The following is a 14,240-nucleotide window of genomic DNA, read 5'->3' on the forward strand; positions in this document are numbered from 1 at the left end:
TGGGGCTGATTCCCCCACATATCCGCATCAGACACTCATTAGCTCATGGTCCCAACTTACCACGTCTCCAAAGAGCTCGGCTCCAGTGTGCCTTTGTGCATGGCCCTTTCCAAGACCCTGCCAGACACTTGCCAGCGGCTCTTGACAGTTATGTCCTAAGTGTGCTGGGGAATGCCAAATATAAATTTGTCTAGAGGCAAAGACTTCGTTCACCCTATACAAAAACCTAAACACTGGGAAATCTGTTTGCAATTGATATTTAAAACTGAATCTCTTTTCTGTCCCAGGAGAGTGGATCAAAATACTCTTGACACAGCCCACAGAATGGGCTAGGTCAGTCGAAGAGGGACAGTAGTGATGTGTATTTGTTGACACCTGCTCCAGGCCAGACTCTGTGCTGGGTGGAGATGTCCTGTCCTGGAACTCGGTGGCTTCCAGCTGGCTGGCCCATAAAATGCTGGGAGAGCTTAGCTCCTTGGCTCCTGCCTAGCTCTGTGATGAGTTAATAAATGTAGCCAATGGTGATTAAAGACAATCCCTACGTGCTTTAGACAGGAAGGTCTCACAAAACACTTTGGAAGACATTACTCAGCTGCCCCCTAGTGTTGTAGAAGGATCCATAACCCACCAGCAAGTCAAGAGAGGAGTTAAGGAGGGTGTAGGCCAGCAGTCCCACAACTGCCAGAAGGCCAAATCTGTTTTTCTTTTATATGATTCTCAAAAGCTAAAAGTGGGCTTCATGTTTTTAAGGGGTTGTGGGCATGGGGGAGGGTAAAAAGGAGAGCATTTTATGATGTATGAAAGTCATAGGGAATTCAGATTTCAGGATCTAGAAAGGAAATCCAGCCAAGACGGGGCCATAAGCATCCAGTCATGCTTAGTCCCTGGCTGGCTCCAGGCTCAATGGCAGAGCTGATGGCTGGAATGGGGATCGCACCCCTGCAAGGCCAAACGTAAGCCTTTATTAAAAAGTCCACAGGTTGATGCCTCTACTCAAGGACTAGAGACACTTGCTGAGGACCAGGGTCTCTCCACACCACTGTCTCCATCTCAAACCTCCGGTCGAGGAAGGGATCGAGACTAGAGTAATGGTGAGGAATTACATGCGCCCCTCCATCACAATAAAGGTGTTATTTAATTCACAGAGGATGTAATTCAAATGCCCAATTATTAACTATGTTACGGTCACAGCAGCAGCAGAGCACTTCATCGTCACGAGTGATACTGAAAAGGTCTCGGAAAAGCACATGCACACTGGTTTTTCTGGGTGCAAGAAGTTTTCTCATCTTTTGTTCACACGCCCCTGAAATTTTCTCTGTGTGACAACAGGGCGACTTCTGTGAGAGAACCAACGTGCGAAAATGTAAGATGAACTAGAAAATCGTCCATCAGTCAAGGCATGTTGGATCGGCGTCTGGCGATTCACCGTGACAATTCAGAGAAGACTAAGCGGAGAAAGTCACAGACTTTACTTGTTTTAAAACAAGAAAAAAAAAAGAGTCCTACTGTTTGGGGGAGGGAAAAGCAGAGTTTGGGCTTTGGGGGATGACATGCTCTATTTATCAGCCGTTCTGGGGGAAGACTGAAATGGAAGCTTTGCTCTGCTCAGGAGATGAGGCTTAGGGGACACAGGTGACATCAACACTTTACCCAGCCTGGGAGCTCAGTGCCTGATGATGCCCATCATTCTCTCCAGGAGAAGGTATTGCTTGTGACTATAACCAACATTTGTGTCCACAGACACACACACACACATGCACGCACATGCACACACACATGCACAAATACATGCACGCACACACACGTGCACACACGTGCACACACATGCACACACACATTCACACACACATGCATACACACACATGCACACATACACACACGCACACACACATGCACACACACATGCACGCACACACACATTCACACACACATGCACGCACACACACGTGCACACACAGATGCACACACACATGCATACACACACACACACACATACACACGTGATTCTACAACACTCAGAAATAGGGATGAAGTCAAATGAACTACAACACGTTGGTGATGTTTTCTTTACTTAGGACAGCCGACCCTCAGAATCTATGGGGACCAGCCCGAGCTGCTCAAGCCCCTTAGATAAACTAGTGCAATATTTGCATATGACCTATATCCACACACCCCCCATTGACTTTGCGTTGTCTCTGGACCACGTTTCATTCCCAACAGCACTGAACCATCGCTCTACTGTATTGTTTAGGGAATTGTTACAAAGCAAGTCCAAACATATTCAATGCAGATGAATTTTTTTTTTGTGAATTATTTTCAGTCTGCATTTGGTCAGCCCGAGGTAGGTTAACCCCATGGATGCAGGATCTGTAGATACGGAGGGCCGGCTGGACAGGAACACCTACAGCCTCACAAGCATAGTGTTCACCAGAGAAGGGAAGCAAGACCCAAGGCTTGGTGCAGTCTCTGAAGGCAGAGAGTGATTTAAAAAAGTACTCCATCGCTTCTAGGGTTTAGAACCTACCAAAAGCCATGTCTCCATTTCTAAGCCTTTTACCTAGAAGCTGCCCACTCAAGAATTACTATTAATTTCCTGGAAACCAGTGGTTCTCAACCTTGCTAATGTTGTGGCCCTTGGACATAGTCCCTCATGTTGTGGTGACGCCCAACCATAAAATTATTTCCATCCTATTTCATAACTGCAATTTTGCTACTGTTAGGAATTGTAATGAAAACATCGGACCTAAGGGGGTCACAGCCCACAGGTTGAGAACTGGACAATAATCTGTAAGAATACTGGTTTGATCCATTGGAATCTGGGTTCAAAATCTATATGATATAAGCTGTATTTTCCAGCAACTCCTCTATAGTGGGGTAAAAATGATGTCTAAACTTCTGTGAGCTTCAAAGTTTCCACCTACCAACAAAGCCCGGGGGAAGGGAATGGCTGCTGCACTTGGTTTACAGCAAACCCTCCGGCTCCGCCAGGAACGAGAAGAACCCTACCCTAGTCACCAAGACGTTATCTACCTGTTGCAGGGTAACCCGCCCTGGCATTGTGGCTTTTCTGCTACCTCTGCTGAGCTCTTTGGCTCAAACAAGAGAGGAATGGGGGTCAGGGTATGTTCTGGCCTGGCTGACAGTGAAGGAGGGAGGATAGGAGAAAAGTTAGCAGTGAGCTATGATTTGCCACATAGAGCTATAGGATGCATGAAAGCGGCCCTCACTGTGTCCCTCGCCTCCCCTTTAGGATCTAGTAAAGTAACTGTCTTTATGTATAGACTGTGGGAGCCAGGCAGCAACCTTTCAGCACTGGGGCTTCCCCCTAAAGCTGGAGGGTGGGGGCTTCACCAAGAGAGGGTCTAGGTCTGCTTCCCTTCCCGAAGAGCTGACCTCCAGGGCTCTGTTCTCGGCCAGCTGCCCACACCAAGGACACCTTTAGCAAGGGACCGGCATGCTGGGAATTGTCCTTGGGCTGCTTACCCAGTAGAGCACATCTGTCCAGCCCTCCATGGTGATGCACTGGAACACAGTGAGCATGGCAAAGGCAAAGTTGTCAAAATTAGTGATGCCTCCATTGGGGCCGACCCAGCCGCTCCTACATTCCGTGCCATTGGCGGCACACTGGCGTCCATTCCCTGAGAACGCGCATGGAGCTGGGTCCTCTTCAGCTACTATATCTAGAGAGAGAAGAAGCAGAGGCATGACTTGGAAGAGGAACAACCAGGACCCTTGCCCAAACCCACCACACCCAGCACCGGCACCCTTGCCACCCAGGACTGCATGGAATGTCCCCTCACCAGCAGAACTCAGTTTCTTCTGGTCACCACCACCCACCACTCTCCATTCTCGTCCCCAGTGCCTCTCTTAGGCTGATGGAGAACAACAGGGTTACCTGCCTTGCCTTGTGCAGGGCCCCCATCCTCTCCGCTAGGACACTTTCCATTGGGAATAGGAATGGGAAGCAGGATGAGCCATCCTTCACATAATCCACACAGAAAGAGGCAACAGATGGGAGGGGAAGGCCCGGGGCACCAGCGCCTCCCCCAAAACAAAGCAGAGAACGGTCACTACCCACCTGAGTCAGCAAAAAAACAGGTTTTGTGCATTTTTCCAATAAAAAGTTCCAACCCTATAATCGCATAGATGATAATTACGAATAACACCAAAAGGGCTATGTGGAGGAGGGGGACCATGGCTTTTATAATGGAGTTCAGAACAACTTGTAAACCTAGGAGGGAGGAAAACCATGTGTGAGTAAAGAAGACACTCAAACCAGCCACAAATACATTTCCTAATGATGCTTGCTCTATTTGTGACGTACAGTAATAAAATTTAGAGATGTTTCAGAGGCGTTAATTAATACTAACCCTCGATATGAGATGAGCTAAGAAGGGATTTATACAGATCATTTTGTCCAACTCCTTCACTAGACAGATGGAAAAACCAAGACCCAGAGAGGTGTAGCCAGTATTAAAATCACTCATTCACGCATGCACTAACTTTTGTATCCATTGAAACAAAAACCACCTGAATATTTGCTATCTACAAAATACAGGGTTTAGAGCCTCCATCAATATAAAGATTACACCAAGCGACACTCCCGAAGAGCTTACAGTCTAGGAGTAAACATACGAATGTAGCGTTAAGTTAAGAGCAACGGCAAACAGAAAATTAAAGAGGGCTGAAAACACTGTCACAGGATAGGGTGAGGACAGAGGACCTAACATAGCTTCCATTCATCTGAGACTGAAGACAGATTCCCACAGGAAGGCCGGGTGTCACAGGAGTAGTGCACACAGAAGTGTGCAGTGTGAGCTAGAGCGGGGGTGAGTATCATCACAGCTAGTCACAAAGGCCATTAGCAAAGAGGGCACAGCCACCCAGTTCTGGGAGTCAGACCCCAGTCTACTAGGGAACATTGCCTCAGAGAGAGCGAGTGAGTGGACAGCAATCAGCGTGAAAGGCAGACAGAAGGACTGGGAAGAGAGGTGGGGCTCCGGGGAGGCTGGAAGGTAGAGAAACCAGGGAGGGGTGAAGGGAAAGTGCCTTAGGAGAGGGTCAGGGACTTAGAAAGGTGGAGTTGGATGCTCAGTACAATGTTAGGGTGCGGTGTCCTGCAGCTAAATGTGGTCTTGAGACACGAGGGACTCAGAGCTGCTGTGGTGGTACAGGTACTGACACAGTAACAGTGAGGGACTAGAACAGAAGGGAGCCCAGAGCCTGCTGCACTAGACCTGGGCTTCCAGGCTCAGTGGTTAGTACCAAGCTCCACCCCCACCACTCATGGCCTCGGCTTGCTTCTAAATCAGTTACTTGGTCCCTTTGTCTTTCTTCCTCCTATTTTCCCAATATTTATTCCGAGAAAGAAGGGACACACGACGCTGAGATCCTAGCGTTAAAACAACACTGCAGCTGGAACAAGCCAAGAAAAAGGAAAGAGGCCCTCATATGCCTCCCTTGTTAAACACCAGTGGGGAGAGGCAGAGGACGGGCAGGAGGGAGGGCTGACAAGATTCTGGCCAGCAAGACATTGACTCCCTAAAGCCTTCTTTATGGCTAAAATTCTGGGCCTGTCTTTAAGTGTTCAAATGGTTCTTTTGAAAACAAGACTGATGAGACAATTTTTAATGTTTTGTTTGTTTGTTTGTCTGTTTGTTTTGTCCACTGCAGGCAATGAACAGACGCGGGGAAGCACTGGATCCCATATACATGGACAGGGTTTCTTGGCTACTATTTTGATAGTTTTCTTTTTTTAGTTTTCTTCTTTAAAACATGAGTGGACCATTCCAAAGCACCCAAGAGTTAGCTCTTAAACTCCACTGCAGTGAGCCACTGGTCTCAGGAATATATTGATTAGTGCGACTACTGTATTTTAGATCAGCCAAGCTTATGAGAGAGTATCAAGTTGCATCTCAAACCGAGCACATATGCTTCCTTACATTCTGCTCCTTGGGACACGCTCAACATGCACGCCACGCAGACAGGGGAAGGATGCCATGCAGGGGTGAGGAGACCTGGGCCCTGTGTGGCTCCCTTTCACTTACGAGAGCTCAGAAGTTGTAACGTCCAAATTGGCCTTCCTGAGCTCCTCTGAGAGACAGTGAGAACTGGCCAGAGGGTCTTCGATGCCCCTCCCCATTTTTATGGTCTTGGATTCTAGTTTTGTTCTTTTTTTTTGTTTGTTTGTTTGAGACAGAACCACCATACCTGGTGCTCTTAGACTCGGATAAACATTTATCAGATAATAGAATGTAAGTCGTCAAAGATTCACCAAAGTTCACAAATCATACAAATACACACACACACATACACACACACATACACACCATACACACACACTCACACACACACACAGACACACACACATACACACACACTCACACACACAGACACACACACATACACACACACTCACACACACATACACACACTCACACATATACACACTCACACATACACACACACATACATACACACACACATACACACACACACACACACACACACACACACACACACAGTTTTAAATAATAGCAATTGGTTTTGCTTTGGTTTTTCTAGACCAAGTTCCACCACGTAGGCCTGGCTGTCCTAGAACCCACTGTGCAGACCAGGCTGACCTCAAATCCACAGATCTTTCTACCTCTGCCTCCTGAGTGCTGGGATTAAAGGCATGCGGCCGCTGCTGTCCTGTTCTGGTGAGATGGCTCTGCGGGTAAATAAGTGTTTGCTACTGAGCCTGACCTGAGTGATCCCTGGGACCACCCCACCCCCGCTGGATGATAGAAGGAAAAAAAATGACTTCTGCAAGTTGTCCTTTAACCTTGGCAGTATGTGCCATGGCACACATGCTCTAGAATACACACACACACACACACACACACACACACACACACCCATAGAACAGCCTCAATCTTCAGGAGTGAGAAGGCAGTGCCTTATAAATACAGGCAAACAGTCTTGGGCATTTCCAATGATTTCAGGTGCTGGATGGACCAAGAAAATCACCAATATGGCAGCTAAGAACATCATGACCTGACGGCCTTGATTCCTCTCTCCCATGCCTGCTGGATCTAAAATGCTCCTGACAGGAGCAGCTGAAAGACAGGCTTACTGTGGTCAGAGCCTCGCTTGTCTCTGTGACCTGTAAGAGAGTGAGACGCAGACCACCACGGATTCCAAACAGCCTTGTGTCTCGGGGGAGGCATGAGCAGAAGGCTGTCCTGCAGGGTTTACAGAGCACTAACCCCTCCTCAGTCCAAGGAGCCAAGAGTCTTCGCTGGCAAGGGCTGCTCACACACGCACCAGCCACAGCTCCAGGTCTGCACGCAGCGCACGCCACAGGCAGGTGTCCTGTCATTTGCTCTTAAGGGGGAAAGGCTGTCATGGTTACTTTGAAATTAGATTAAGCTGTGACAACTCAATCCGAAAGAGCGTATTTGCTCACTAAGCCCTCCATTTCATCAAGTTACACGTAACGGCGCCAGCCATTGCCAAGGTATTTCCGTTCCTCTCGATTGCTTCCAGACAGTTCTGTGGTTTTTGACTTACACTGATCTTTTTCAATGAAAATAAATGAGCCATCTGGAAAAATAAGTACACTTAGAGCACCACTTCCTACATTTTAGATGTTAAATTTGGAAATGTAGTATTTTCTTTTTTTCCAGAGGGGTTTGGTGCGTTCTGAGTGCCTAGGGTTTAATAAAACTTCATGAGGACATTCTGGGAGGAAGAGACTCAGTATTCTGAGGGCTTTATGAGCTGTGGAAAGTGGGTGTGCCCAGCAGTCCTATCTCCTTGTGCCAGCTCTGAGTACCCTACCTGCTCAGAGCACAGTCGAGGACAGGCGGAAGGATGTCCACACTCTCAAGGCCCCAGAAAAGATAGTCTTGCCAAGGGCAGAGCTCGTGAGGCAGAGGCCAGGCAGGCTTCTTAGCAAAACCTTTCCCTTCCCAGCCCAGGTGAGATTCAACGTGACCAGAGGTTAGACACAGGAGACAAGCAGGGCCAGGTGCTGGCTGACATGTGGGAAACAACATGTCATCCCCTTTCTCAGAACGGGACAGGTGTCACGGCTAGCTGTAGGCCTGAAGTGCAGCTATCCTGCTGCTCCCCGCTCAAAAGCCTCCAACTTCAATTCAGCTACCCCTTCAAGGAGAGGCGGGCTTGGGAGGAGAAAACCACCAGCTCTCATCAGAGCACAGAACTAAGCAAGCAATGGGAAGCTGGAAGCCCAGGTTTCCGACTGCCACCTAGCCTCTCTCAACTGAAAAGCAGATGACAATAAATGCCACCTGCACTCTGTTGGGAATGTCCCAGAGAGCCACAAGGATGGTGCAAGCTTCAGTACTCTGCATCGGGGAAGGCCTGCTGTTATCAGGCCCCCAGTAAGGACAGGACGACTTCCCACAGAGGACTGTTTCCTGCTCCCAGGATCTACCCAGCAGGGGAAAGGCAGTCCTTCTAGGGGTAGGAAGCAAAATGTACTTACTGGGCACTCCTGATACAAGTCGAAGCGGTCTTAACACTCGGAAGGCACGGAGGGCTTTGACATCAAAGCCTCCTGATTTGCCACTAGAGTGGTTCCCGCCTTCTGTTTCTTTGGTTAATTGTTCCAAAATTACACTAAACAATCTGAAAGAGGAAGAGAGGAACAAATGTTAGTCTGTCACCCAGGTAAGCAAAACAAGATGGTAATAGTAGTTATTTTTGAGCAAGGGCTAATTCTGGGTGGCTGCTAACTAAATAAAAGAAGGCAGAGAACCGGGCCATGGAACCCCAGCCTGCCCTGTTACCTGAAAGGACCTCGGACAGAGGCTGCTCAGACCGGTGTCTGAGCCAACAAATGGACCAGAAGCAGGGACCCACTGAGGATCCCAGAGGGCAAAGGGACAATTGATGACAAGGATCTTGGATCCCGAGCCACATGTAAAGTACTTCACATCTGTCACCGCGCCCACCTTCACGGAAGCACTACCAAGGCCCCTTCACACACTTGTGGTTGATGGGTGAGACTCAGCCCGGCCACCAGTGACAGAGCTAACATTAGCTTCCAGGTGTTGTGGCTGATGGTGAGGGGGTTTGTAAGGACAGGGAATTTCCATCCCTTCTGCTCATCTGTTTCAACTCAGTCCCCAGAAACAGTTCCTGACACATGCAATGTTTTCAAGAAACATCCTGATGCAGAAACAGATGGACGACTTCAAAGTTCCACACCTTAACGTGCCCCCACCCCCACCCGAACCCTCCTTGAGATTTTTTCAAAACAATGTGAATCTTGGTGCCGAGCAGCTCGGTGTGCCAAGGCTGAAAGAGTCATCTAAGGGAAGGCATTAATATCACCATTTTCTCTTCCGAAATGTGAATGAAGTTATATCTGGCCACAATGACAAGTTTTTTCCGTCTCTCAGAAGGTTTTCCGGATAATGCTATTTTCGGACAGTCTGTTCGTTCGACAGTTACTTTTGCTTTTTTTTAAAATAAATATTTATTCTTTGGAATGGTTGCTCGGTTTTTTTTTTTAAGAGTAAATATAAATTTGCCCGTTGCAAACAGCGTCAACTCTGGCCGATCAGATTGTAGGAATGGTTGGCCCAGCAACAAAGAAAAGGTTTCTAAAGTTTAATTAGCAGTCAAAGCAGAAATTCTGCCCCCTCCTTCTCAGGCCTCTGGGTCACCAAGACACTGGGTCCATAAAACACAGGGTGGTCTGATTGTGGGCCTGACAGGGCACAACTCTGTCACTCAAGGGCGTTTACAGACACTCCTTTGTTTTAATAACAGCACAGCAATTAGCAAGGACCCAGGAGGGGAAATGAGCCACATCCCCACCTTTGCGAAGCTTCTGACCGACAGTGAGCTTGAGTTCTGACTGAGGAAACAGATCAAGGCTATGGAAGGTTTCTTATGTTGGCTTCTAAAAATGACTGTAAACTCCTGCAGCAATGCTGTTGTGAAAAGTCCCCTAAACCCCCCCCCCCAAAAAAAAGAAAAAAACAAAACAAGTTCACAGCTTCAGAGAAATAAAGGAAAAAGGAAAAACTTCAAACTCTGCAAATGTGGAAGCCACAGGAATTTTCAACCCAGAGGGTTAGGAAAGCAACTTCTGCAGGTGGTGATTGAAGACTGCTCTCAAGCACGGGGTGACTGAAGACCGATTCAAACATTGCTGGTTTTGCAATGTGGACCCCACAGTCATTTCATGGTCCATTCCTTAGCAGGGTCCTTGAAAACAGGTAAATAATGTCTCTCCCACTACAAAAGAGCCTGAGACCAAAGGAGAAGCTGGCTACCACTTCAAGTTGGTGTGAGCTGGGAAGCCTCTCTTCTCTAGGGCTCAGTTTCCCTCTCAGTAAAATAAGAAAATGTTAATTAAGAATCTCAAATTCTATGCTCTAGTCCTTTCCCAGTCCTAATAATAAATAATAAATAATAATAAATAATAATAATAATAACAATAATAAAAGCACCATGTACTTCAGCACCTGAACAGATATGGACAGGAGAAGGAAACAGCAATATAGGATCCTAGGCTGTTATTAAAACTCTACCCCAAGAGGAGAAAAGGACATATATCCAACTACCAAGGCCAGGTGCACCAGAATGATGCATGTTGTTCTTTACCAAAGCTTAAGTGGCAATCTTGAATGTTTAACATATCTTCTGAGACCCTAGAAGGGTGGGGTGAGGGTTGGTTCAGACCAGCTTTACTTTAAAGGAAGCAACCTCAGAAGAGTAGACCTCTTGGTCCTCGTGTGTTCGCATTAACGGCTACATGCTCCTTCCTCAATGTCTCTTTTAGTGGGAATCTTGACAAAAGTAACAGGTCACTACGGACTCAGAATGGAAAACTCATTGGACAGAGAAACAGACCATAGATGGAAACTTTAGTGAGTGGGAATTTGATTCAAAGAAAGACACTGTAATCGATCTTTTTCTTTTATAGTTTTTATTCTGCTCTTGCCACGACCAACCATAGTTTAGTAAACATTTTCCTTCATAGGTTTCTTTTATGGTGGTGGGAAGTAGGTTGATACTTTAGATAGATAATCTTTCTTTGTATACTAACAAAGAGATACATTCATTGGCTCTAGCCCTACCTTGTTACTTCTATCTTTAACAACCAGCTTCACTGCAGTTTATTTTATAAATGCGAAACACACACCTGCTTAAAGTTTAAGCTAGCTGAGTAATGGCAACATTAGGAAATTCAACAAACCACCACTGTCAAGACAGAGGAGTCCGCCGTCTCTAGTGGTTCTCTAGGACCCCTTTGCAGCTTCCTTCCCTGGACGTGGCTACCCTGATGGGCTGACTACTCAACTACACAAGCATTTCCCTATTCTAGAGACTATATAAAGAAATCACATGGTATTCTTTTTTTTTCCTTTTTTTTGCTTGTCATATTTTTTGAGATTCATCCAGAATGTTACATTTATTAAATCATTTTATTGCTAAATAAAATATTCAATTAAATAAGCATGCTATGATGATTTTTTTTTCAGTTTACCTACTCTGTGGTATTAAGCTATTTTCAGCTTCCCTCTATTTTGAATAAAGTCTTTCTATAGGCATGTGTTTCCATGTCCTTGGATAAGCACCAGGAAAACTAGTAATATGGTCACATGGTAAGTGTTTTTCAATACTGGAAGAAAGTGGGGAAGGAATCTTTCTAAGTGGTGTTACCACTTCCAGTTTTAGAAGTGGTTGATGAGAGGTTCAATTCCCCATGTGTTGGCTCCCACTTGGTATCTTTGATCTCATTTCAGCCAGCAGTCCTGGTAGGCACAGTGCAGTTACTGTGGTTTGAATGACCATTTCTTTAGTTACTAACAATGTTGAGGGGCTTTTATCTAGCCAAAATTTTTTAATGAAGATCCATTCAGATATTTTGCCCATTGTATTCTTGAATAATTGTGTGTGTGTGTGTGTGTGTGTGTGTGTGTGTGTGTATATATATATATATATATATATATGATATATGATATATATCAGATCAAGAACTGACTTCTTTCCTTTTGCCTTATGGGAACTGCTTTTTTCATTTTTTTTTCCACACTGGTTTTTGAAGAAAAGTTTTAAGTTTTGATAAACTTTAATCTCTTCAAGGTCTCTTTGATGGGTACTGCTTTCTGCTGCTTTGTCCTCTGAGACAGGATCACACATGTCCCAAGCTGGCCTCCAACTCACTACACCTTGACTGAACTTCTGAGCCTCCTCCACTTGTGTGAGAATTTTAAGGCGTTCACCGCTGGCATTCAGGCCTGCCTGGGAATCATAAAGGTTTTCTACAGTATTTGCTCCAGGAAGCTTTATTGTTTAAAATTGTCTACAGTCTGTGAGAGGGCGACACATGGATGGAGGTAAGAATAGTCCTTCGCATTGACAGATGGTTGTTTCCACACTGTTTACTGGAAAGTTTCCTTGTGTCACTGGATCATCATGGCGCCTTTTTCTAAAATCAATGGATGTGCACATGTGGGTCTATTTCTAGATGCCCCATTTGATTCCATTGATCTTCATGTCAACTCCTAACGTCAATATTATCTCGACTCCAATAACACTAGAGCAAGCCATAAGGCTCCAGCTTTGTTCTTAAAGAGGTCTTTGGCCAGCTTAGACTCTCTCTCAATTCCATACAGATGCTAGAAAAGTCTTGTCAAATTTCCAAGAGCCTGACAGTATTTAGATTGGGATTTGATCTATACCTTGATTTGGGAAGAAGTAGAAACCTAAGGTCATCAAATCTTCCAACACAGGAGCATGGTGCTATACCTCTCTTCAGCTCTTCTTTGATTCCTCCCGGAGACTTTGCCATTTCAGCAAGCTATCCATACCTAAGTGTTCCATAGTTTCGGCCACTGGAGATCGTAACATTCATTTGTTTTGTTTTCTAATTGCCCGTGGCTAATACATAGAAGTTTCCATGCTTTTTATAGAGACTTTTGTTTTTAATCCAGAAACACTGTTAGGTTTATTCAGAAAACTTGATTCTGCATGATTTTAGTCTTAAATTCACTATGATTTATTTTAGGAACCAGAATATTAATTCTCTTGATGAACACGTCATATGCATGTGAAAAGAATGTGTATTCTGCTCTTACTGATGGGGAGTCCTTTGGAAAGGTCAACATGATTGGTGGAATTGTTCAGGTCCCCCACCGACAGACAGGTCCCAGCCATTCTCCAGTACAGAGAACTGGGGTATGCATCTGTCAAATTGCCCTTGGGCTCCTCCTTCAGTTCTAAGAGTGTTCCATTCAAGAACTTTGAAGCTCTGTTATCAGACATTTGAACAATGAGGATTCTTATATCATCTTGAAAAATACCCGTTATCATTATGAAGTCTTTCTCTCTTTGCCTGCCTGATAGCTCCTTTTTCTAAAGTCTATTGTTGGCTATTGATATAGCCCCTCTAGCTGCCTTTTCTGTCCTTTGATTCACAAAATTATTTGCTTTTGCATTAAAGAGGGTTAAAGAGACATGAGAAAGCTGCGGCTCATTCTTTACTGTGTGGTAATCTGACAAACTCATGGGTTAATTAGGGTCCTGCTGAGTTAAACATTCTGTTTACTTTGTTTTTTTTTCTTCTCTGCTTCCCCCCCCCCCCCGAATTGACTTTTGTTCTTATGTTACTCTCCTCTGTTGTCTTAATATTAACAACTAAAGTTCTGTGTTTTGTAGCAAAAGTGTTAAAAGAAGTCTTCGGAGAAGGGAGAGAGTAAGTATTTTAGGATTTGCAGACTCCTGGATCTCTGGAGTAGCAGATAAACTTTGCCATTAAACGTCACGTAGGCCAAACAGCTATACATACAAGTACAGCTGGGTTTCAGTAAAACTTTATTTGCCAAAATAGGTGTCAAAATACTTTGTTAATGTGGAGAAATAGGCTTCCTCTAGAGATGGCTCTAGGCTCTGGAGTGGAGGGTGGGTAGTCTGCTAATCTGGGCTCCAGGGTTTATAATCTGCATTTTAATTGTTCATGACCTACCTTCAGACTGCACCTTATCATTCTGGGTACTGTACACACATCTGACAGCAGCCTTACAATGCGCTGTCTGTCCCCTGTGCTGCTGTACGGTATTTTACTGCTACCAAAGGTAGAAATGTCACAATGCATGGTTATTGCTTTGTTTTAGACAATTACCTTAAAAGAGATTTTAAAATGAGAATAAATATCTTTAAATCTATCCTGCCTGAAATCCCTCGTTTATTTTTTGTGGATCTTCATTTCTATC

General features: G+C 45.3%; 1 protein-coding gene across 15 annotated transcripts in view; it reads right to left on the reverse strand.

Moving 5' to 3' along the window:
* The window catches only part of Cacna1d (calcium voltage-gated channel subunit alpha1 D), a 294,624-nt gene that overhangs the window by 126,433 nt on the left and 153,951 nt on the right, over positions 1 to 14,240 (reverse strand). For all 15 annotated transcript variants that reach the window (XR_015639378.1, XR_015639379.1, XR_015639377.1 and 12 more), the window contains 3 exon segments: positions 8,495 to 8,637; positions 4,079 to 4,231; positions 3,484 to 3,680 (listed from right to left, as the gene is read on the reverse strand). Coding sequence is in view for 12 of the 15 variants with exons in the window: in XM_087588017.1 (XP_087444143.1) it covers positions 3,484 to 3,680; positions 4,079 to 4,231; positions 8,495 to 8,637 (493 nt within the window). In the remaining 3 variants the exon portion in view is untranslated.

The sequence above is a fragment of the Rattus norvegicus genome, chromosome 16 (genome assembly GCF_021556685.1).
Source record: "Rattus norvegicus strain SHRSP/BbbUtx chromosome 16, alternate assembly SHRSP_T2T, whole genome shotgun sequence".
Classification (NCBI taxonomy): Eukaryota; Metazoa; Chordata; class Mammalia; order Rodentia; family Muridae; genus Rattus; species Rattus norvegicus.